General features: G+C 37.4%; 1 protein-coding gene across 1 annotated transcript in view; it reads left to right on the plus strand.

Moving 5' to 3' along the window:
* The window catches only part of LOC140160588 (eukaryotic translation initiation factor 5B-like), a 44,566-nt gene extending 20,031 nt beyond the window's left edge, over positions 1-24,535 (plus strand). The window contains exons 13-24 of the mRNA XM_072183829.1: positions 1,601-1,827; positions 2,005-2,223; positions 2,613-2,822; positions 4,044-4,175; positions 12,229-12,411; positions 13,057-13,218; positions 14,374-14,505; positions 15,583-15,714; positions 16,736-16,812; positions 17,165-17,468; positions 18,840-19,001; positions 23,961-24,535. Coding sequence (XP_072039930.1) covers positions 1,601-1,827; positions 2,005-2,223; positions 2,613-2,822; positions 4,044-4,175; positions 12,229-12,411; positions 13,057-13,218; positions 14,374-14,505; positions 15,583-15,714; positions 16,736-16,812; positions 17,165-17,468; positions 18,840-19,001; positions 23,961-24,068 — 2,048 coding nt within the window. The 3' untranslated portion in view covers positions 24,069-24,535. The remainder of the gene's footprint in view (positions 1-1,600; positions 1,828-2,004; positions 2,224-2,612; positions 2,823-4,043; positions 4,176-12,228; positions 12,412-13,056; positions 13,219-14,373; positions 14,506-15,582; positions 15,715-16,735; positions 16,813-17,164; positions 17,469-18,839; positions 19,002-23,960) is intronic.
* The last annotated feature ends 2,115 nt before the right edge of the window (positions 24,536-26,650 follow it).

Below are 26,650 nucleotides of genomic sequence, written 5' to 3' on the forward strand. Positions count from 1 at the left end.
CAAAGTGAATAAACTACTTTGAATAGAAAGTTTACTGGGTCTATAGTTAAAAGTTTACCTTGTGCTTGTGCCGGAGGTACACTACTTGCCCCCCATGAGCGACACACAATCAAGGCAGAGTTACTACTCTTTGGCTCTAACTCGTTGATAGTGATACATCGACTGCTCAGTGCTAGAAGTGGGTAAGTGCAATAGCTGCCCTGTTATCATTTGGCAATTTACACACATTATATTGTACTCATCTACACATGGCAGCTATTGCACTTACCCAGTTCTGGCACTGAGCAGTCGACATGTCCAGTTTCCTTATGAAAAATTGAATAAATCTAAAAGCACTAATCGCTCCAATTATCCCCTGCTGACCTCCTATTGATAAAGCTGTCAACTAGGGGGGGGGGGTGCAAATGGGTTCCATAATAACATTATTACATGGCATTTTTCTATCTATTGGTCTATCCACTGTGGTGTGCTTGGCCAGTTGGAAGTGAAATTGGCCAAAGGGGTTAATTGCCAATAATTGGGCTTGGTTTTGTATCTTTTTTCGGAGCAAAATCCAACTACCGTATTGTTTTTAATAAACGCCCCGGGGGCGTTGCATTTTTCCAAAAGGGGGGCGTTTATTGGAAGTGAATACCATAATTAGGCAATGAAATGGTGGAAGTTTGAGGAGTCATAGGATTTGGCCATGCAATTTAGCGATCGTCACTGCATGACTGATGAAAGTTTTAAGCTTACTTACATGATATGACATGGAAATGTTTGCATTTTTGTCAATTTTTCATGGAAATGTTGGAGGGGGCATTTATTAGTGAGGGAGCGTTTATTACAAACAATCGGTATAGCTCACAATGAATCAGCTTTAAAAAGAAAGTGGTATGTTTCAGTAACACTCTCTTGCGTATTCACAATCTTAAGTACAGACATGATTTACACAAATATAGCTGCCATGGAGAAACTAAAGTGATTCTGATATCCACATTGCTGCTTCATTATATGTGCATATACATATATACATATATACATCATACCTGCATCAAGTGGTACAGGTTGTGGTTTTAGCCTGTAGTGCTATTTGACAGTCTACGATTAATCAACTCTAGGCCAAAAAAAAAAAAAAACATGTTTGTTTCTTGTAGCAGATCCAAAAGTCAAATGCAAAATGCAGTTTTTTATTTTTATTTTTTTTTTAATCATCCATGTCTTCAAATTAAGAAAAACAAATCTTTTTTGCTGCAAATTGGAATGGGAAGTTACAGTGGGTCTCTCCGACACACAAAAAAAAAAATCATATTTCTTCATATTCAAGAATATTTATGACCCCCTTTCAACCTGCAGTAGTTTTTCACTATGCTCGTTTGTTGTGTAATGTGTAAATGTTTATTCCAGTAGTGTTTTATATTATTTTTTTGTGTGATTTTTCCGGTTTGTTTTTTTCCTTTGTATTAAAGTGAACAAAAATTCAAATGCGCACAATAAGCCGTCAAAAACAAAATGCGCGCTACAGGAAACAAACCTGTTTTTTTTTGCCTTATAAGTAGTATTCTTTGAATAGGAAAGTTTCATTTTTCTGTCCTGTTTTTATGTAAAATATATTCTACAGAAGAAGAACCAACTCGAGATGCTGTGCTCAAGACAGAAATAACAGTGGAAGCCAAAAAAGAGGAAGATGCAGAGGGGGATGCAGATGAGGAGGATGAGGAAGATGAAAGCAGTGAGGAGGAGAGTAGTGAAGAGGAAGAGAGCGATAGCGAAGAAGAGTCATCATCTGAGGAGGAGGAATTGACATTGGCTGAGAAGATAAGAGAACGAGCGTTGGCAAGAATAAAGGTTAGTGTTTAGGATTGCACTTTTTATTCAAAGGAGATATTTTGTGCTCTACAGATTCAAAATTTGATTTATGTGACTTATGTCATCATCTAGATGTATGGATTGATGGTTGGTCATAAACATTTTTAAAGATAAATTGATTGCATTCAAGCATTTTATAACTATTTCTATCCACAGAAACGCACAGAAGAAGCAGAAGCCAAACGTACCACCGATGATCTCCGCTGCCCCATTGTGTGCGTCCTTGGTCACGTAGACACGGGCAAAACCAAAATCTTGGACAAGATCCGACACACTAATGTACAAGATGGTGAGGCAGGGGGTATCACACAACAAATAGGTGCTACTAGAGTACCGGCCGATACCATCAAGGAACAGACCAAGATGTGTAGGCAGGTAAGAGGCTTGCTTTTGGGGGGAAAAGGGGATGTCATAAAGAGCTAGATGAAGTTTTCATTTTGTGATGTGATGTTATGAAGTTATTGAATGAATAGCTGAGCCTGTAATTTACAAGTCTTCTCTGAAATTATTGGAGGCATTTTTTGATTCTGGTATCCACTTTTCTTGTATGGTTCCATAGATATCCAAAAAAAGTAAAGGTTTTGGGCATTTTCCCCTTTCCGAGAAAAATCATGCAAATGGAGCAGAAATGACTTTGTAGAGACCATACCATTCCTCTCGTTAGCTTTATTTGTCTCAACATCCGAATCGCCTTAACACCACCCCATGCAACAAGTTCAACCCATTATTACATTTGTTTTCTAACTTTCCTGTCTCTATTACAGTTTGCTAAAGCTGAAATGAAACTTCCCGCTCTCCTAATCATTGACACACCAGGTCACGAATCGTTCAGCAATTTAAGATCCAGAGGATCATCACTATGCGACATAGCCATCCTAGTTGTAGATATAATGCATGGGCTCGAACCCCAGACTATCGAATCACTCAATTTACTCAAGTCAAGAAAAACACCTTTTATTGTGGCACTTAACAAGGTAAGTTGATTATTTATGTATACCTGCATATGAAAGATGGTACGGTACTGTAAAAGCGGGAATTTTCGCTGAACATTAAATTTAACACTTTTGGCTGAACATTAAATTTAACACTTTTCGATGAACATTAAATTTAACACTTTTCGCTGAACATTAAATTTAACACTTTTCGCGCTCAACACATGTACTGCGAAAATAACGCTCAAATATAATCTTTTACATATCGGTCTGTGTAAGAAACCTCAAAATCACAAAATTTAAAAACAGGCAAAGTAGTCCAAAATACTAAAGTGCCAAAAATTACATTAGCCAAAATGACCACTTTCATGCTGGTTTCATACTACCATGCCGCGGCGTGGCGCACGCGCAGTGCAAACAAACGAACACAGTCAAGGCTTGTCATTGGCTGATACGCTATGCCGCTTGCCGTGCAGGAAAGTATGATGGGGCATAACTGTACAATTTGAGAAATGTTAAGGTGAAAGTGGTTATTTTTCGCATTTGTAAATTTTTTGTGCTTTGACCTGTTTAAACAATTTTGCTTGTCTTTAAAGTTTTCATACATAGACCTATGCATAAAAGAACCTATTTGAGTGGGGTTTTTTTGCGGTTCCTGCGTTGAGCCTGAATAGTTTGGTGAAAACTCTACCAGTGGTAAGGCAATATCCAAGCTAATCTCCACCGCAGGAATTGAACCAGAAACAAGTACCATAATCAGTGGCTATGCTCTCCCTCTGGTAGTCACATTAATGTGTATGCATGTATTGTGTATGCTTGCCTGTATTTGTAAAACAAAATAATAACACATTTAATTTAATACATCATTTCATACACTCTTAGATATTGAGAACTAATCAGAGCAAACATTAGAAAAATGCAAACCATGCATTGATTGTGTACAATGCACAGACGCGTACTATGTGTAGTACTTTTGGACTCGTTCATTTATCTTGAGGGTTGGTACATTTACATTTGCTTGTATTTTCCAACATTTTAGTGATAATTTTATTATAAATATATAGCAAAAATCATTGGATTTTTATCGTGTATTCTCAGTACTCAATGCATTATTTTGAACAATTTCACTCCCAACAAGTGATACGCATTTATTAACCTATAAATCATTTACTGTGTTATTGCAAAGCTTCATATTATTAGCTGTATTGTTGAAAAATTGCTAAGAATTAAAATCTATATCGCTAATATTTGTTTTGTTGTTAGATTGATAGGTTATTTGAATGGAAGGCTGGTCCAAACACAGATGTAGCTAATGTTATCAAGAAACAAAAGAAAAACACTAAAGATGAATTTGATGAGAGGTTACGAGGAATTGTTACAGAATTTGCAGAACAGGTAAGGTGATCAGACATATAAGGGCCAGGGTTGTTTGATTTAAATTACTTGATTTTTTTTTAAATCACTGATTTAAATCAACTTTTTCCATTTTTTACCATTTTTGGCTCTGAGCGGAGCTTATCAGTGCCTTTGTCATGCAACTAACTAGCATTCATTTTCAGGCCACAATACGCTGTTGGTTTTTATGCTAAGGATCATTTAATGACTGATATGAAGACTTAAGTTTCGTTTCTAAGTTTGGCTAAGTTATTTTCGAATCGATTGCACTCCAGATTTTATTGAAATTCAGGCGATAAAAGTATTATTTTTGGGTATAAAAAGACCAAAATAGTCACGTTAATCGAGTTATATCTTGGTTCCCTGTGTGTGCTAGAGATTATTCTGGTCTGTATAATTTAAGATGCGTAATACAGACGGAAACCAATGGAGGTACATTTCTTAAGATTTAGTTCAGATCAGAATTTATTTGACTACTTCTTAACTTTTCTTCACTATTTCTTTATAATTTAAATAAAGAGATAGGTAAGGAATGTCAAAAAATAGTCAAGAACATGTCTGAATCTTGAATAAATCCCCGAATAAATATGAACAAATGACTTTTCTGGGGACTATTTGGCTTATGCAAGTGCAGTACGAAAGCACTGTGCCGATTTTTTTGTTAAAGGTCACGTTTTTACCGATAAGCTGCGATGCTCAACAAACTTCGTACTTTTCTATGAGGCTATTTTGAACCAATAAATCGATTAGTTTTTCTTGATTGATGACATCACCATTTCTGAACCAATCAGCAAACAGTTTTGTGTGATTGATCGATTCTTGCAGTAGTCTCCACAGCAGCCAGTTTGGTTCCGCCCTTCCACACAAACATTTTTGTGGAGGGAGCGTAACCAAACTGGCTGCATAGGAGACTAAGTTCACTGACCCACTGACCTTGCAAACTCAACCACAGAGAGCTACGGTGCATAATCGAGGTGAAAATACGCTAGTTTGTTTACCATTCTGAGGCAATCTGAGCTAATGAGCTTCTGGTAAATGTCATTCCGAAGCATTTACGAGCATACCATAATATTTTTTTATTAAATATAAAGATGTTTATTTAAGTTATTTGTAAAATTCAGCGATGGACTTAATATAGAAGTGGTTTGATTTTAGTTGTAAACGCGGGACTCGACCGGCATGACAAGTTGAACATGTGAAGTTCCAAATTCGGAAGCCATGTACTACTATTCCATGTACGTAGGTCTCACACGAACTGCTCCGAGGTTATACTGACTACTAGATTGTCTACTTTTGTACTTTCGTAAGTGATGAAATTGAAGAAAAAATCATGAAGTGAAATCTATCAGAAATAAACACTGATGTGATGTAGGCTAGTCCTGCTTAATCGGAGTACAGCATCCAGACCAGGCAGATCCAGATCCGAACAGAACTTACGATTGTTCGGTTGGACCGGGTTCAACACACATGACACAACAGACATGTCAGGACAGAACAGTTTTGGTGTTTACAAAAAAATGCAAATGATCTCAAATCAAGTCACAAAAATTTGTTATAAAATTTCATTTTTTGTCTCGCCTCAGTATTTCTGTCTGTCCGGGGGTGTGGATGTCCGTGTGTCCGTCTGGAGCTGTATCTGGGAAACTGTAAGACCTCACGAGTACGTGGACGCCTACTTGGTGGGAGGAAGGGTATCTAAGTTTGCTCCGTAATTGTATGTTTTGGGTGAAAAATAATGCAAATTAACATAGCTAATTTGCATAATTTATGCAAAAATCAGCGCAAATTGATAAAATTTCATTTCTGAACTTTGTTCAGGATGGGACTTAGTAATCACTATTTCCGTCTGTGTGTGGGGGTGGGATGTCCGAATGTTTGCCCGGAGCTGTATCTGGGGAACCGTAAGACCTACGGGGACGCTACTTGGTGGGAGGAAGGGTATCCAAGTTTGCTCCGTAATTGTATGTTTTCGGTGAAAATATGCAAATTAACAAAGCTAATTTGCATAATTTATGCGAATATCAGCGCAAATTGATAGCGGTGCATGGTAACGAAACCTTGTGACAGGAATGATACACACCTGCTGATCACCTGATTAGTTTTTGGCGAAAAGTATGCGCATTTAGTTGTTAAGTTGCATAATTTATGCGGGCGCTTCTACAAAATGGTTGGAAATCTGAAGAAATCCGCCTTGTGAAGCTGTTTCTGGGGATCCGTAAGAATGCTAAGCCCTATGATGATGAAACGTGGTGGGGTAGCATGACCAGAGGATCTCGACCTGATTCGATTTTCAGCGCAAAATATGGTAATTACCTACCTAATTTGCATAATTTATGCATAATATGCAAAAACCTTTTTTCTCGGAGACTAGGGGTCGCACATTCTTCAAACTTGGTGGGCGGGTGCATCTTGACCCCAGACAGAACAAGTTTGTATTGGTTAGTGGGTGAAGGTCACTCGAGGTCATCCAGGGGTCATCTAAGGTCAAATTACTAAAACTGTCGTATGGGCATGAAACTTGGTGGGTACAGTTAACATTTAGAGTCAAATTTTCTGACGGTCATTTTGGGGTCATCCGCGGCCACTACGGGGTCATCCGAGGTCAAATTACTAAAACTGTCGTATGAGCATGAAACTTGATGGATACACTTAACATTATGAGTCAAAGTTTCGGAAGGTAATTTCAGGGTCATCCAAGGTCACCAAGGGGTCATCTGAGGTCAAATTACTAAAACTGTCGTATGGGCATGAAACTTGGTGGGTACAGTCAACATTTAGAGTCAAATTATCGGACGGTCATTTCGGGGTCATCCAAGGTCACCAAGGGGTCACCTGAGGTCAAATTACTAAAAACTTGGTATGGGCATGAAACTTGGTGGGTACACTTAACATTTAGAGTCAAATTTTCAGATGGTTATTTTGGGGTCATCTGAGGTCACCAAGGGGTCATCTGAGGTCAAATTACTAAAAAACTGTTGTATGGGCATGAAACTTTGTGGGTACAGTCAACATTTAGAGTCAAATTTTTGGAAGGTCATTTCAGGGTCATCCGAGGTCACCCAGGGGTCATCTGAGGTTAAGTTACTAAAACTCGCATGGGCATGAAACTTGGTGGGTACAGTCAACATTTCAAGCCAAATTTTTGGAATGTCATTTTGGGGTCATCCAAGGTCACTCAGGGTCATCTGTGGTCAAATTACTAAAACCTCATGTGGATATGAAACTTATTGATGGATGTATTATGCTCTGCAAATAAGATATAGCTACCAACCAGCAAGATGTATGATTGCGTGTGATCTGGCACATACAATGTATATGATTTCACCTGTTGCACATTCGACTGCAATTACTTTCACATTCAAAAAGCACAGAGCCACAGCGCCATTGGTGCTCTTGTTAATAAATGTAAGTTAATTTCTTACTTAAATTGACTGTTTTACTTCATTCTTATTGCTTCTACAACATTTGGATACAATTAAAATACCTCTATGATGTCACTTTATCTATTGCTAAAAATTCATCTTCAAGGTGCAGAATTCAACAGGTTTGTTTCCCATGATTTTACCAATTTTTTTCTTTGAAATTTTCACATGTAAAAACATGTTTTGATTTTTTGTAAATACCTGGTAGGATTGTGCATATGATTAGCATTCCACTGGGACTCTTTTGACTTTATCATGGGGTATAGCAGTTCTTGGAATCAAAAAAATCAAAAAAATTGATTTTAATTTTAAAAAAATCTGATTTAAATTTTTTTAAATCCGATTTTTTTTTATTAAAAAAAAAAAATCAACTACCCTGATAAGGGCTGATTCATACTCAATAATATTCTATGTCAAATATTTGATGCAACAACACTAGGATCCACAACACGCTCATCTATCAGGGGCACAGTTCTTTAACCCCAATACATTTGTACATTTATTGAATGACCTTTAAAAATTTGGGTACAAAAACTCATACTCTGTAACTTGAGGTCAAATTTTATACTATGATTGTTTAATTGAGGTTATTAAACTGTGCCATTGGGATGAGGCCATTTTGGTCATAGTGCAAGTATTTGTTATTCAATCTGTTTTGATTCAATTTTATCTCCTAACGAATATTTGTTGATGAATAATTATTTTATATTTGATGTCGAATAGCTGGTGGAGATATATATTATTGATTTTACATAAACATTTATAATGAGGTAGAAATGACTGGAAACAGATGAAGAATGAATACTCTTTGTATTGAATGAAAAGCATGAAGATATCACACCACCAAATAAATCCCCATAGAGATATGTACTAAATTAGCCTCAAGAAAACATCAGTTTTTCTTCACAAGAGCGACTCAGTTCTTAGCGGCAGCTATGATGGTTGAAATTAGCCCTAGCCTGATCCCTCTGACTGGGAAAAAATATAGGTTGACCGTCATTATTTTTTACGACTGGCCCTCGAAGTCTAAGATGTCTGGGAATTACCTAATATACCTCCAAAATCATGCCAGTGTTTCTGTACTGAAACGACTGCTTAAAATCATTAAAAAATACTCGATCTCTCCCATCTGTGGTACACTTGCAGGATTTGATATTACTAATCATGACCAATCCAAATTTAGCCAAAGTTATGCAAATTTCTGCTCATTTTAATGCTTACTTTAGGCTATGCATGTTTTTTTCTGAGAAATGCATTCAGGGTGCACAACTGTATAATACTATTTGGTGGTGAGAACCAGGCCTTATAGGATGTGTCTTATTTTCTGATTAATGGAGACTTTAGGCTATGCATGTTTTTTTCTGAGAAATGCATTCAGGGTGCACGACTGTATAATACTATTTGGTGGTGAGAACCAGGCCTTAGGATGTGTCTTATTTTCTGATTAATGGAGTCACTCAATCAATTTGGTTTGAAAGTTCATGCAGAGATAGTCTGCACAAAATAGTTTGCCTTTCTATGCTACAGGAATTGTTTAGCAAGCCTATAAAGAAACTTACACAATTCCATTTTCATGATTTAGTTCAATATGTCTTCCCTAATTTGCTGTATATGTGTTTGCAAATGATGTATTTTTCTGACACTTCTTGTATGATGCTATTGTGAAATCATCTTAATTAATTACTGATGCAAACAATAATGCTACAGATTGTTCAAAATATTACCGTAATTACAAGCAAAAGAGGCCTTCTAACTGAAAAAAAAAAATGCTCAAAATCAGGGGGCCTGAAACAGGACCCTGGCCACTCACTAGGAGGTGGTTTTGTCCATGCAGTTTCAATGCTTTACACCCTTGTAGCAGAAACTGACACAAGCTCCATTTTCATGATTTCATGACTTGACCCCCTTTTCAGAACAATCATTTTCAGTTTGTTTCGGTAAAATTTAACAATAACTATGTTGTCACACTATTGTTGGCAATGGACAGTACTCCATCATTGCAGTATCGTAGTTGCAGTTGAGCAGATTTTATACACAACTACCACTGCAAAAAATGTATTAAAAAAATGTATTTGCTGTATCATAAAAAAATGTATAAAGATCATAATAGCTCGTGTTCTCTTTGATATGAAATAGCTTAAAGGCCCTTTCAGTGATTTCACAGGAACATTAAAAAAAATGGAAATTTGTCATAGTTGCTTAGAAATAAAGAATAAGTCTACAGAATTTCATTAAACCACTTTTCCCCTGAATACATCGACAAATTAGTCAAAAAACAGAAGTTTTAGAAAGGTTTTCTACTTCAACTCAGATCGACTCGAGAAAATCGAGATTTTCGTACAGTGCGCCACCAATCGACTGGAAAAACTTCCTAGTCCAGTGTTTCTAACACGGGGAAGTAGAGTCTAAATTGATTTAAAACAGACGCTTAATTTTTGTAGTAGAAAACAAAATAAGCAATTAAAGGTCACCGAGGCAAACTAACGGTCAATTCAAATATGAAAAACAGTTAAAATTATGTATTTTGTTTAAAATAGTAGCTACTGATGTAATAAGTAGTAGAAACAATACGCAACGCGTGTTGGTGCGTGGAGAGTGAGCTTCTTTCGATCTCGAGTCGGACTTTTTGTACTGTCAGTATCAAAAGTCCAGAATCATGCAAATGCTTTATTTTGTCTAAAATACACGGCTTTCGATCGAACCACTAGCAGGCTATGTTAGCACATCTATGCCAATTACAAAGGTACCAAAATCTGAATTTTGATGATTTTTACGATCGTCCGGATGAGCAAATCACTGAATGGGCCTTTAACCCATGTGCTAGTCTATTACATGTTAAGTTTAGTTTCAGAATTTGGCTACCTTGCATGAGAGAAAGAAGCAAGTGATTGCAAGAATCAAAATGTTTTGTAGCGACGTTTGCAGTAGCCTCCTTTACTTTCTAGGCAGTGTTTACTTTCTAGAAATTGGGTGCACCAAATGAAGCATTTTCCCCCAATTTTGACACATAGACGATGCGTATGATTATATAGATTGATTTTACATAAACATTTATTATGAGTTAGAAATGACCTGGAAACAGATGAAGAATGAAAACTCTTTGTATTGAATGAAAATCATCAACCAGGCCTTAGGATGCGTCTTATTTTCTGATTAATGGAGTCACTCAATCAATTTGGTTTAAAAGTTCATGCAGAGATAGTCTGCACAAAATAGTTTGCCTTTCTGCTACAGGAATTGTTTAGCAAGCCTATAAAGAAACTGACACAATTCCATTTCCATGATTTAGTATACAAATATTAAGTGTCTATGAGTGTGATTGTTCCATTCCACAAGCCGGAACGGCGAGTGGAATGGAACAATACATCTTTCACCTCATGATTTTATTTCGACCATTACACAAATTTAAGACAGTTAATATTTCTTTTATATCACTCATACACAAATTTTATTACTTAAAAATACTATTTAAGATAGGGAATACATTTTTCATCAACATAACACAATGTTTTACCGTGACATACATCACATTTTGGTGTCCACCCCATAACTAAATCGGCGAGTAAGAGTCAGCACACAGCCTGGCGGAGGCGCACTACGGCACAGCACTATGATGGTAAAAACTATCACACAGAGAGGCTGATGGTAAAAATGATAAATGGCAATCAACCAATGAACTGTCTAGAATTTATGTATGAGTGATATATTTCAATATGTCTTCCCTAATTTGCTATGTATGTGTTTGCAAATGATGTATTTTTCTGACACTTCTTGTATGATGCTATTGTGAAATCATCTTAATTAATTACTGATGCAAACAATAATGCCACAAATATTACCGTAATTACAAGCAAAAGAGGCCTTCTAACTGAAAAAAAAAAATGCTCAAAATCAGGGGGCCTGAAACAGGACCCTGGCCACTCACTAGGAGGTGGTTTTGTCCATGCAGTTTCAATGCTTTACACCCTTGTAGCAGAAACTGACACAAGCTCCATTTTCATGATTTCATGACTTGACCCCCTTTTCAGAACAATCATCTTCAGTTTGTTTCGGTAAAATTAAACAATAACTATGTTGTCACACTATTGTTGGCAATGGACAGTACTCCATCATTGCAGTATCGTAGTTGCAGTTGAGCAGATTTTATACACAACTACCACTGCAAAAAATGTATTAAAAAAATGTATTTGCTGTATCATAAAAAAATGTATAAAGATCATAATAGCTCATGTTCTCTTTGATATGAAATAGCTTAACCCATGTGCTAGTCTATTACATGTTAAGTTTAGTTTCAGAATTTGGCTACCTTGCATGAGAGAAAGAAGCAAGTGATTGCAAGAATCAAATGTTTTGTAGCGACGTTTGCAGTAGCCTCCTTTACTTTCTAGGCAGTGTTTACTTTCTAGAAATTGGGTGCATTAAGCATTTTCCCCCAATTTTGGCTCAAAAATCCCTCAAATTGGCTAATTGTAAAACAGAATTTCAAATTCTTGTGTGCCAAATCTAATTTCCACTGGGCCAAAATGGTGACCTGTGGCTTCTGGGTAAACACTGTTTCCCAGAGATGACCTAAAAAGATTTGTGACAAGCATTGAAAAAGTGTAATATTTGTTGTTGTTTTTTTTTTCCAGGGCATGAATGCTGCTCCATTCTACGATAACCCAGACCCCAAAAGTTATGTGTCACTGGTGCCAACATCTGCCCATTCTGGAGACGGTATGGGTAATCTGATTGCTCTCATTGTAGAACTAAGTCAAACTATGTTAGCCAAGAGACTATCGTTCTCAGAAAACCTGCAGTGTACAACACTAGAGGTAAGTTGTAACAAAGCTAGGCCAATTTTATTTTGACAAGCTGGCTGGGGGGGGGGGATATGCAAATTAACCACCAGGAAAGTTTATCCATCATTTTTACACTGCATTAAATTTGGGATATGTCTTGGCAACACAAAACTGGAAAGAAAAGAAGCAAATGAGATGTTTCCATTTTCAATTTGTCAATTATGCCAAAAAGTTACAATCATTGAATTTTCTTTCCATTACTGTCCATTCTATTGTGAAGTACAAAATAGCTAAGTGTTCATTATGTCTGATGACTTAATGTTGACATTGGCTAAATAAGCTATATTTGCGCTCCTAAAGCAAAGGTACAAATTAGTGGCATTTCTTTTCCGCCATTTTAATTTCTCAGACAATCGCAAACATTGTGTCAAGCATAAGTTTACAGTTCATCAGGGCAGCGTGGTATTTTGCGCTTGAATTTGATAAAAATCTTCCATTTTCTATCAGGCGATAGATAAACAGCTGGATCTTAAACAATACTTGTATTCTCTAATTAATCGTAACTTATATCACCTCTTATACCTGATATGAACATTTCAAATTTTATTCCTGTAGGTGTAAATAAACGTAATACACATAATCTTATTCCAATGTTTCTTCCTGTAAATTATTCAACAGGTGAAAGCTCTGCCAGGTTTAGGTACAACAATAGATGTGGTACTAGTCAATGGTACTATGAAAGAAGGTGACACAATGATATTAGCAGGACAAGAGGGGCCCATAGTGACACCGATTAGGGGCCTTCTTATGCCTCAACCACTCAGAGAACTGAGGGTAAAGGTGAGTGAACCTGTCAATTTTGTTTATTTCGTTACCTTGCCAATCTTGTTTTTGCACCTGTTGATACTTGTAATTGGCCCATTCCAGTTGAAATGCATACACCCTCTATGGAAGACTTGACTTGATCTCCTACAGAGGGTGGTCTAGATTTCAAATGGAGTCGCCCATTTAGGCAACCCCCTATTAAAATTCACACTCCCGGTGTGGCAGATTTAATGCCATAGGGGGTGTATGGATTTCAACTGAAATAACCCATTGGACCATCAGAAGTGGTCTGTTCTGGTGCAATTTGCAGAGCTGCCAACTTTCCCTCTTTTCGCAGGAGACTCCCTACTTTTAAACCTTCAGAACCCTTTATTTTTGGTCATCTCCCTGAAAAGGAAATGGTTTCATCCATTGACAAATCTCCCTGATTGCAACAGGAAATCTCCCTTTTTTCAAGATTCAAATGTTGGCAGCTCTGAATTTGATACATAATACCGGTAAGTATTGTTTGCAAAAGTACACTGGTTTGCCCCATTGTTACTTATTCTTAGACTTGAATGTAAAAATGTTGCTTCTACATTTGGTTTTAGAGAAGAACGGCAGTCCCCTGCTCAGATTGACCCGAGCACCCTGTTAATGAGCGACATACTCGGAGCTTTGTCTTCCCTTCAAGAGCGCTGCTGTGCGCTGACCAACACTTTGATGCGTACTTGGCCAGTCAGATTATCAGTTTGTTGTTATGATTGTCAGACGATTGAATCAGCCAATCAGAACCCCACTTCTGTGTTTACGCTGTACACGCTCTCAAAATGTATACAACTGCCGTTCTTCTCTGCCAGAAACTGAAGCTTATTTTTATAATTTTTCCAGGGGTTAATACTTGTGAGTAAACATTGCAGCAAAGAAGAATAGATGGTGGGTCCAATCCATGGTGTCAAACTTTTATGTCTCATGGAGTAGTTTCTCATATTTGATTGTTGTGATCGCAGTTTATTCCTTTTATCAAATTAGCCAAGGTGTTACAAACCAGGATTTGAACCTGGGCTCTCTTGGGCTGTAGACCAGTGGAAACTGGGGAAGTGTCGCAATTCAAGTGAGTAATAGTTTGTTATGGTACTATTGATTCAACTCGTAATCACTGTATTTGATTTTTTTTGTCTTGCATCACAGAACGCGTATGAGAAGTACAAGGAGCTAAAAGGTGCTCAAGGAATCAAAGTTCTAGCCAAAGACCTTGATAAAGCCTTAGCAGGAATGCCACTACTAATAGCACAGTACCCTGATGAAGTTGAAATACTCAAGGTATGCATTTGAAATATTGGTGCCCTATTGATGGGTTTCAAACATGCACAATCCAGATGAAAAGATATTATTCAGTGCATGTTCTTACTGATCGATAAGACCTAAAAAAATTGATTGTTTGATTGGCTTAACATTTAAAAACAATTGGGGTAGGTCGGACAGGATACTTTTTAAGCTATAAATTTTGTTTGCTAAAAAGGCTTTGGAACTTTTTTTCTAAATTTATTTATTTTTATTTATTTTCTTAAATTTTATTATTTTTTTTGCAAAAAAAAGAAGAAAAAAGTCAGGGTCAAGCCTACTTTTGGGGATAGTCTTGTTACGCCAATCAAACAATTTGGGGGGGGCTAACACATGTTGATGGCCACTCACATTAGAAGAGTAAAACATCTTGTGCTAAGTGTTTATACACCGTATGATTTGATTGAATTTTCAATGTTTCAAATTGCACAAATTTTCACATTATTATGTTTTGTTGAATCCAAGTGTGTAAAAATATTGGATCCAAAACATAATAATGATAAAAATTGGAGCCCATATTTATTGGTCGAGCTTTGAGTTTTAAAATATTGGACTCGACTCACGCCTCGTCCAATATTTTAAAACTCATAGCTCACTTCAATAAATATGGGCTCAATCGATCCAAATTTATATCAAAATCATTCAAATCTGGACAGTGGTGCAATTCAAAGCGTGTGAAATATCCAGGAAGTAGTAGAAAATCCCGAAAAACAGTGTGAAATTGGGCTAAAATACCCTAAAACGGGCTGTAATTCAATAAAATTGAGTAAATTTTGGCCACAAAAAATCCAGGAAATCTGGATCAATCCTGAAGAATCACATCCCTGTCTGGATGAAAGTTTTCGCTATTTTCCCCCTTCCCAGGGAAAATCATGCACATGGGGAAAAATGAAACCCATTACAATGTGCCTTGGGATCTCACATATTGAACCCATACCTTTCCCTGTGAGTAGTATGCTCTGACTCGCCATAATCATGTTATGATCCCTCTAACAATTTTGGACTTAGTTTTTGTGGGGTGTTTACTGTTTATCATTGTTCATATCTCTGTTACAGGAAGAGGTTGCAGCCATACTGAAAGATGCCCTGAAGTCTATCAAACTTACCGAGAGAGGGGTATTTGTGCAGGCATCTACGCTAGGATCACTAGAAGCATTACTAGAATTCCTCAAGACTTCAAAAATTCCTGTAAGTGTGTCGAGGATGTATCTAGTCATAAATGTAGATTGACCTGTTTGATGAAAACAAATGAAGCAATGCATTTTCAAGTTGTTTGAAGTGCTATGTTCCATATGAGCTGTATTTGGTATTCGCCAGCAAAGTGGTTACATCACTCCCTGGTAACTGGATCTCACACCTTTTGGAATTGGTAGTACATGCCATAGACTTTGTGTTACGATCATTTCGATCGTGGTGCAGAACTCAAAAGCGTGATCCACTTGACATGGTGATAATCGGATTACACATAACTCTTCGGTGGCTAATAGGCTTTTCCATCGTTATTTTGGATCATTATTCACTCATATGGCCAAATAACGATGTCAATCTGTTGAATAGATTCTGTTTTCTTCTTCTGTGCTTCATATAGGGTGTTTGAATGCCTTCCAGGTTTTACTATTTTGCCCAGCTTTGCTTCTTCCAGTTGCCAATTTGGCATGAGTTGCACACATTTTCATGCATTTGGCCACTTTCTCACACTCTCATTCTAAGGTTGATATAAAATTGGATCGGTTGAGCCCATATTTATTGAGTCGAGCTATGAGTTTTAAAATATTGGGCGAGACATAGTCGAGTCCAATATTTTAAAAACTCATAGCTTAGATTCATTAAATATTGGGCGTAAAGCATCGAATTTTATCATTATTATGTTTTGGATCCAATATTATCACAACTTGGATCCATCAAAACATAATAATGTAAAAAATTGTTCCTACCTCACTCATTTTTAGATGCTCGAGCACCCTGGCGACAAAAATCAGGGCTCAACAATTAACATGGTCTAATCGTCAAACAATATGTCCATCCCAGTACACCCCTGTTCAACAATTTCTCGCACCAAACCATTCTGGAATGTTGACAGCCCTGCAATTTGTTAATTTATTCGAGCACTGTGCTACATGTGCTACTCACTGAAGAGGTTTTAATTTTATGTGTTTCACATCATTCCAATTTTGACCTAATAATTTTCTTTTCCCTTTTACACATGTAGTATGCAGGTATTAACATAGGTCCAGTGCACAAAAGAGATGTAATGAAAGCGTCCGTCATGTTAGAACACGATAACCAGTAAGTAATAATGGTTTTAATGAATGATTGTTACATTTGATTATCAAAGGTGAAAGTGTGCTCGAAATGTTGTCAAATATATACAAAACTAGCATTTTTGACAATAGAGTGGACCAATTGTGTTTGTTGTCTTGCTATGTTCAAAGAATGTGGTGGCTCACAATAATGACATATTAAAAGTTTATGGTCATCATTCATCATATGATATACAATTTCATGCTAATTTGCATAATTTTTGGACACAATAAAAAGTACACTTCATTTATGACAACCCTGATCAAGAAAATATCATTTGAAATTGTAAAACAGTTAGGTTTTTACCAATATTTTATTTGTACTATTTTATTTGCAGATATGCAGTCATCCTAGCATTTGATGTTAGGATTGAGAGAGAAGCACAAGAGATGGCAGACCGAGAAGGCATCAAAATCTTCCAAGCAGACATCATATACCACCTTTTTGACAGTTTCATGGCGTACCGAGAAGAACTCCGTCTCAAGAAACGTGAGGAGTTCAAACACATAGCGGTGTTTCCATGCAAGTTAAAGATTCTTCCGCAGTGCATCTTCAACGCTAGAAATCCAATCGTTGTGGGTGTCAATGTTGAAGGAGGTATTGTGAAAGAGGGCACACCAATTTGCATACCAAGTAGAGAAGTAAGTGGTATTTAATTTTTTTTTTTTTTGCTTATAACCAGATAAACCTATTAAGAGAGTTTTTCTTTTGTCAAAACCAGTTTTTCTTGCTGACAGTTTCGTCAGTGAGCCACTGACTTTATCAAAGCTTGGTGTTATTGTGATGATCCAACAGCTGACGACTGGCGGGAAGTTATTTCACTTCCAAAGAAGTGAAGACTGCTAACAAGACGTCACCGGAAGTGAAATAACTTCCCGCCAGTCGTCAGCTGTTGGATCATCACAACAACACCAAGCTTTGATATAGTCAGTGGCTCACTGACGAAACTGTCAGCAAGAAAAACTAGTAAGTTTTCTTCAAACTGGTTATGACAAAAGAAAAACTCTCTTAATTCGTTCATTACCAAACCTGATGAATTTGTTTCAAGACCAGATAAACCTATTAAACTGAAATTATAATTTACCAAAGCCTTCATATAAACTTCTCTTGTTACGGTTGAAAGAGATGTTGTAATTTAAAAACACGAAATGTATCAAGTAAATTAATACACTCCCTGGATGCAGCAATTTGTTCTGTGAATTTTGACAACTTTTTTTTTGTTGCACTTGGATATCATTGAGCAAAGTTATAGGTATATGAAGGGTAGAAGGTCAGATTTCAAAAATGTCAAAAGAGCCTATTGAAATGATCTTCTACTCTTCATATTTACTCTCACAAAGCATGCAGAATGTAATCCAAAGTTAAGAATAATTGGCATGCTTTGTGAAGCTTAATTTAAACGGCGAGATGGCCGAGTGGTTAAGGCGTTACGCTGTCGGCCGGGAGATACGATCGGCGAGGGTTCGAGCCTTGGGCTTGCCTTAGGTGAAAATTCTCTTCCCTCCCATAGGTAAAACTACTGTGCACGTAAAGCCAGTGCGAGTTATCTTCGTTTATATGAAGTCCGCACTAAAAAGAATGAGGGAATGGTTTGTAGCAATGAGTTAGGTAGCATGCTTTTTAATACGTTGGGAAAAGCATGCTACCTCATTGGTTAAATACCAATGTCTCGTTGCTCAGCGATGGAGTATAAATTCAGCTTGAGAATGGACAAAGATGCAACTTTCAAAACTGCCTGTTTTCTTACACAATGAGCCATATTGCGAACGCAACGATGTGCAGCATTGTAAATTGGGCCAGGTGTGTCAAATAAAATAGGCTATCAATAACTATTATAAAGTTTATAAAAACTTATATTTTAAAAAGTCTCAGGGGGGAACTTAGAATTTGTGAATCCTTTAATGTAATTTGGAAAGGTATTTTATTTATTTATTTGGTTAATTTTCCTCATCCATTCAAGATGCGCATCCCTATTAATTTTCATTTCATTGTTGTATAACTTCACCCAACAGAATCTGAACATTGGTGTAATCAGCAGCTTAGAGCTGAACCACAAGCAAGTAGAAACAGCACGCAAAGGCCAGGAAGTGTGTGTCAAGATTGAAAACGTAGGAGGAGACGCACCCAAGATGTTTGGACGCCATTTTGATCATGAAGATATATTAGTAAGCAAGGTATGTATCACTTTTCTTCAGTGCAATTTTTATGCAGGAGTTCCTCCATGGCGGTGTAATTTTCCTCAAAAGAGTGGGTCCTCATTTCTGTGACTATTGATCATCAGCTTTTCATCCCACTTACATACACTTTAAGTATAAATCATCAGATTTATAAAGTTTACTTCGAGTACTGTTAAGGGGGTACTACACCCCTGGCCAATTTTATGCCTATTTTTGCATTTTTCTCAAAAATTATAGCACATTGGTGATAAGTAAGATATGTATATTATAGGGGCAAGGACTACAACTACTGTACTGAAAATTCAGCAACTAAAAGCAAGTAGTTATTGATTTATTGATCAAATATTGGTTTCCCCTCATTTTTGACTGTAACCCCAAAACTGTTGTCTGTGCTGAAATAAAATTTATAGTGCAGTAGTTGTAGTCCTTGCCCCTATAATATACATATCTTACTTGTCCCCAATGCGCTATAATTTTTAAGAAAAATGCAAAAATAGGCATAAATTTTGGCAGGGGTGTAGTACCCCCTTAAATATTAAAAACTAGCGGGAGACCCCGCTAGTTGAGTAAACGGGAGCGGTTAGTAAACGGGAGTGGTTAGTAAACATGGTAAACGGTGATGATAATCATGGTGTCTTGGTGTAGATTATTCATCCAGTATACATGTATAGGTAATGATCATGTTAGCTTGATACACATAATTATCCAGACCTGTGATAATATTGTTAGGCCTACTCACTCAATCCCTCAGATTACTTTTGAAACGGCTCGTGACAGAATGATTGATTTTAACTTTTATCCCAACAAACATAAAACATTAAGGTTAGAAGAGGTTGCTAGAAAATGTTTCAATTCCGGGTTATAATAGTATAAAACATGTTTAAAAGTTGCTGCAAAACATTTGAAGCGATTCCGGATTGTTAATAGCTCAAACCTATATCTTAGCCATGATTTAATTGCGGGGCGTGGGCCGCAGATGAGAATTCCCAAAATGTGGACTTTCACCCACCCCTTAACATTTAACCTTTTCGGGCTAATACTGAACAGTTAACGACTAATTCTGAAAAGTGGACTTTTTTGCATATCTGTCACCCATGGCCCAATGACCCCATTTTTCATCAGCTTACACCCAATGATCCCCCGAAATGGCTTCAAGGCCTTTACTTTGACCAAGTTTCCAATTCTGAGGGACACAACCCCTGCACGGTAGCGTGACACAATGGTGCTTTGTGGCTATTCAAGAAGGTGGCGGCAAAAACTTCGAGTGTGCGCCCCCCCCTTTCCCAAATTCCTGGATCCGCCACTGTCTCACAGAAGAAGTCAGTCACGTGCATTGGTCACGTATATAGACATACCACTTGTTTGTCTGGGGTCACGTACACATACGTAGGCCTATGCGCGGTAAGGTACCACTTGTTTGTCTGGGGTCACGTACACATACGTAGGCCTATGCGCGGTAAGCCAACATTAAGAGCGTCCATACCATGCGTGGTAAAGCGCACGAAACCATGGTGCCGTGTACGCGCAGGTGCGTGACTCGCCACTTGACGCGTTTGCTATCATGACCTGACCCATAAGGTTATTGACCTCAAGGGCCTAGCAACTGGCCATTTTTTTGTTATTTCCATAGTGATTGAATAGTTTTGCAAAAATGAACGTCAGATGGTTTAATGGCAATATGTACCCGATCAATGTACGAATAAATCAGAGCTGAAAGTCAAATCATCTCGGAGCCTGCTTCTGGACAAGATTTAGCGACTTCCTTTTATTGTCTCGCCTGAATGTTCAGGGAGAGACTTAGTAATCACTATGGTGTGTGTGTGTCCGTGTGTGTGTGGGGGGGGGGGGGTGTGTGCTTGTGTGCGTTCGGAAAAAGCTTGTGAACGCGTTATCTTGAGAACCGTAAGTGCTATGATGATGAAACTTTATAGGGGGTAGCATGACCAAAGGGTGTCGACCTGATTAGATTTTGAGCGCAAAATATGGTAATTAAGTACCTAATTTGCATAATTTATGCGTAATAAGCAAAATACCTTGTGAACAGATTATCTGGAGATCCGTATGGGGTACAGTGACGTAACTTGGTGGGGAGTAGCATGGCCAGATGTTCTCGACCTGATTAGATTTTCAGCGCAAAATATGCTAATTAAGTACCTAATTTGCATAATTTATGCGTATTTGATGCATAAAAAACAAAAAAAACCTTGTGAACAGCTTATCTGGAGATCCGTATGGGGTACAGTGACGTAACTTGGTGGGGAGTAAGCGTGGCCAGATGTTCTCGACCTGATTAGATTTCAGCGCAAAATATGCTAATTAAGTACCTAATTTGCACAATTTATGCGTATTTGATGCGTATCAAGCAAAAAACCCTTGTGAACAGCTTATCTGGAGATCCGTATGGGGTACAGTGACCTAACTTGGTGAGGAGTAGCGGGGCCAGAGGTTCTCGACCTGATTAGATTTTGAGCGTAAAATATGGTAATTAAGTACCTAATTTGCATAATATATGCGTAATAAGCAAAATACCTTGTAAACAGATTATCTGGAGATCCGTATGGGGTACAGTGACGTAACTTGGTGGGGAGTTGCATGGCCAGAGGTTCTCGGACCTGATTAGATTTTCATGAGGTCAAAGGTCACATACAAGGTCAAATGTCAACTGAGGTCACCAAATCTTTTAATAATTAATTTTCAACTGTGCATCACATATCCCAATAACAGCTTGATCGGTCATGTAATAAAGGAAATATGACGACTTTAAGATAGTCGCTTTCTTTGTAATGTATAGCAAAGTAGCACTTTTAATGAGTGATAACTCGTAAAGGAAGCATCTTTCTGTTTTGATTTATTTGATGAAATAGTTCTTTGGTATTGCCAAATTTGATTTTTCAGCGCAACATACTTCATCCAATTTCGTGAGGTCAAAGGTCACATACAAGGTCAAAGGTCAACTGAGGTCACCAAATCTTTTAATAATTAATTTTCAACTGTGCATCACATATCCCAATAACAGCTTGATCGGTCATGTAATTAAGGAAATATGACGACTTTAAGATAGTCGCTTTCCATGTAAAGTATAGCAAAGTAGCACTTTCAATGAGTGATAACTCGTAAAGGAAGCATCTTTCTGTTTTGATTTATTACTTTGATGAAATAGTTCTTTGGTTTTGCCAAATTTTTGGAAGGTCATTACGGGGTCATCCGAGGTCAAATTAGTAAAAACTGTTGGATGGACATGAAACTTTGTGGGTACAGTCAACATTTAAAGCCAAATTTTTGGAAGGTCATTTTGAGGTTAACAGGGGTCATCTGAGGTCAAATTAGTAAAAACTGTCGGATGGGCATGAAACTTGATGGATACAGTCAACATTTAAAGCCAAATTTTTAGAAGGTCATTTCGAGGCCACCAGGGGTCATCTGAGGTCAAATTAGTAAAAACTGTCGTATGGGCATGAAACTTAGCACGAGTGGTACAGTCAACATTTAGAGCCAAAATTTTAGAAGGTCATTTCAGGGCCACCAGGGGTCATCTGAGGTCATATTAGTAAAACTGTTGCATGGGCATGAAACTTGGTGGGTACAGTTACCATCGGCCAGATAATCGTGCCCAGCCGATAACCGCCAAATTCATTTACCTCTCTACCAACAGTTATCGCAAAAGCAGGCGGTCACAAAAGCAGGCGGTCACAAAAGCAGGCGAGACTCGTGGTTCGAGAACCGCCTTGTTTATATAGATATCAATTTTTAATCATTTTCCATAAAATGTGTATTACATTGCTAATTTCAAAAAATCAAAATTATTTGATATCAGAAGGACATTCTTCAGTACTCAGAATGCAATTCGATATGTCTGATGTGCTCTAATGTCCCACAATAAATACTGTCCAAACGTTCATACTCCATCCCTTAAGCAAACAATTTTATTTTGGGGCTATTGATCCCTTCCACAGTCATTTCAAAATGAGGTTATTACAGAGTATGTGTTGTTTGTGCACACCCCTATCATACTTATTCTTTCATCAGTGTGTACGCTTCATAAAATCATTCCGCATCGTGTAAATGTGTGAAAGAAAGCTTTCAGGAGAACCTCCTTTTGATAGCATGATGATGGTAGATCTGTACAAAGGGTTAATTGCTCAATAACTCCAGGCTCAGAAATCTGTGAATCGATTCGCATAAAGATTCTCGTAAGACATCAACCATAAACATGAAAGAAAAAAAGAAATACCAAGTTTGACTCCTGGTTTGACTATTTATACTTCATTTTTTAAGCAACTGAACCCCCAAAATAGTGAATTATGGTATCATTTATTCAATCATTAATAATTTGAACAATAATACTGATAACTATGAAATTATTATAATCTGATCTCTACTGGACTTACGTTTTTTTGTGAGTGGCAATATTTCACATCCTATCTCGGATGCATCATCAGGCCAACTGATGTTAAAGCGGCAAAAGTTTGTTGAGCTGTGAAGAGGATGTTACGTCACAGGTCGAAGATGAGCCAAACCTCTGAGGGATCTTCTTTATCGCTGAACAATAGGCCCCTGCCAAGCTACGACACAACAAACTTTTGCCGCTTCAACATCAGTTGGCCTGATGATGCATCCGAGATAGGATGTGAAATATTGCCACTCACAAAAAACGTAAGTCCAGTAGATCAGATTATAATAATTTCATAGTTATTTATACCTGGATGAATGATAATCTTCATAATCGTAATAATACTGATAATTATACAGCCATCGGTTGTGTGCCGATCTTTCGTTCGCCAAACCGGCCATCTTGGGTCCTTAGGTGACTAAATCAGACGGATAGAGGGCTTTTTTCAATCGTTTCAAATTTTTGCACAATTCTCTTGCAAGAATCCAATTGGATTCGCCCACACTGCCACAGATTTCTAGGCCTGCACTCAATAATAACCATCTGTTTTACACTTGCTTCAACAGATAAGCAGAGAATCCATCGATGCTGTGAAGAATTACTTCAGAGAAGATCTTGAGAAAGCAGACTGGCAAGTCATGATTGAACTCAAGAAAATGCTGGAAATATTATGATCCACAGCCAGAGATTAAATGTTGGGAGGATTGAATTTAACTGTAGAATGAATCAACTGGTGCATCATTACCAGCAATGTGCAGTCCAATGCAAACTACTCACACATGCTCATCTGTCAGTACACAGTTATTTAACCCCAATAGGCTTCTACATGCATATCATGACCTTTGAGTGTGTTGGGTACAAAAACTGGTACTCTACAACTTGAGGTCAACTTCAAGCTATGTTTGTTGAGTGGAGGTTATTGGACTATGCCATTGGGCATGAGATTATAGTGTCTGCTCACAGGTAATGTAGCTCATGGAGGGGAAATAGTATACCCCTGGATTGGTGTGCTTTGTTTGGTGCCTGCTTGCTTAAGGAAGGTTTCAGCCAGAATATTTTGTGACTATGGGTGACAATCCAATAGGGTTGTATTACTCATTGGGCTGTACAAAGTTATTTACGGAATTTGTTGGAACAACCCAACTGTGGCAAGTTAACTATATCCAATAGTATTATAAAACCAATAGTATGCTTCATGGAATCCTACAGAATTGGGGCCTTGAAGATGATGAATACAGCTGTTATTAAATGGTACAGCGGGAATGGAACCATAACAGAAGTTGATGATTATAATTATATTGATCGGGCTGTAACGCTGTGGCAGGGGTCCATGGGGCAACACCCCATAAAAAGGTACAGGTTTTGAACCTGTTGGAAGTATAGAGGAAGACAAATAGAGAAACAAAGTGGTGTCAAACAAAATCATAAGACAAAATAAGTGCTTCGGGTAGGGATTGTGTTAAATATAGCATTTTTTTCTTTTCTCTAGTGGTTTCCCTTCCCAGATTGTTTGATTTGCGCAGGTCAGACATTTGAATTTGGTAAATGTATATGAAATTGGTACCCACCTTGTTGTGCTTGCTAATAAAAGCCTCGATTGAAACAAAATTCAAGGATCGGATGCCTTTTAGTGTTCAAAAAGGTGACTTTACTGTCAAACTTCTGCTGAAATCTGCACCCTTGCAAAGCTTCCTGGCAGGTGCAGAATTCAAATCGGAAATTACAATATCCCACCTTTATTATGATGAAATGCACAGAATTACAATTTTGGATGTACTATGGACAAAATACACTATATTGCGCAACAATATAGAATAGAACATTTGATGTCAATATATTGACAAAACTGCTTCATAAACATGTAGAAAGTGCGCAAAACAATTCACATTCAAACGTGTGGGGAACAGAAAGTGCCTGGTCGCAGTCTAACAAGTACACCATTGATGTGAGGTATGGTAATTCAATAATAAAGTGAATAATAGTGAAAAGATCATACTGTCATAGTGCATGTTAGAATATGACCGTTGCTAGGTCAACTGGCTCATGCTTTCTTTGTTACAAACAACTGCTCGAAGTGATCACAACACAAAGCCTATGGCCTATCAAAATTCGGAGCAGCTGTATATGAACAGTAACCAATGGTTACTACCGTGCACTACGGCAGCGAATTGTCAGGATGTCTGTATTCTGTAGAGGCTATAGGTGGGTATAAAGAAAGAATGTATGATCTTTTTAAATGAATTTGGTTTATTTTTTTCAATCTTGATTTTTTTTTGGCATATTTGTAATGTTTACACATATTCCAACTTACAGTTAAATTTGCTGTTTTAGGACAGCAGAGCAATTTTGAATTTCTGTCATAATTATGACATTAAGATTGGAAGTGTGGTTTTGTTTCATGTAATTTTACCTCATTATTGTCTTAAAAATGGACAGAAAACCTTCCTAACACTTGTTAATTCCTGACAGTTGTTACTTCCTGAAAGTTGTTACTAATTATTATTTCATATTTTTTTGGCAAAGAATAACAAAATTAAAATTGGACAAAAAATGTATATTATGGCTTTAAGTTTATTAAGCATGTTTATAGTTGGAGCAGATTTACGATACTTTGGCATATAGAGTAAATGATATGCGGTCACAAATCGTTTATGGAAACTGCTCACTATGAACGCTGTGTCAGGAATGCACTGTACAGTTTCAATCCCTGCTGGCTTGTGGTACTTCATCATTATATGTTGAGAGACCAAGGAGCACAAACTGGCTGGGATGGAGAATAGTATAACCACTAACCAGGACTTAGATTTCGACGAGAATCACAAAATTGATAATGATTCTTGTCGCTTGCGAGAATCAACTTCTTGCAGTAAGTGCAGTGACTATGATGGATCTTGATTCTTGCAAACCAAAATGAAATCTAGGCCCTGATAAGTGTCTTTTAAAATGATGTGCTCTGAACTCAGCATATACAGTATATTTACTATAAACATGCTTATTGTGGTAACATAATTCAGTAAACTGTTTATTGGATGTGCTGTATTTAGAAAGAAAACAAAAACAGAAATATCAGGTACTGTCTTTTGGAATATGCAGGAGAGCATTAAATAGCTCTTCTGGAGCCTTTAAGGAGAGCTGTTCAGAGCATTTACAATAGAATGTAAGGAGATAATGGTCAACTAAGAAGAGCTAAAATTCACTCTCCTAGAGTGTGATTGCTCTTGCTCTCCTCAAAAGGCAGTCCCTGAAATATATGAGG

Source organism: Amphiura filiformis, chromosome 9 (assembly GCF_039555335.1).
Source record: "Amphiura filiformis chromosome 9, Afil_fr2py, whole genome shotgun sequence".
Classification (NCBI taxonomy): Eukaryota; Metazoa; Echinodermata; class Ophiuroidea; order Amphilepidida; family Amphiuridae; genus Amphiura; species Amphiura filiformis.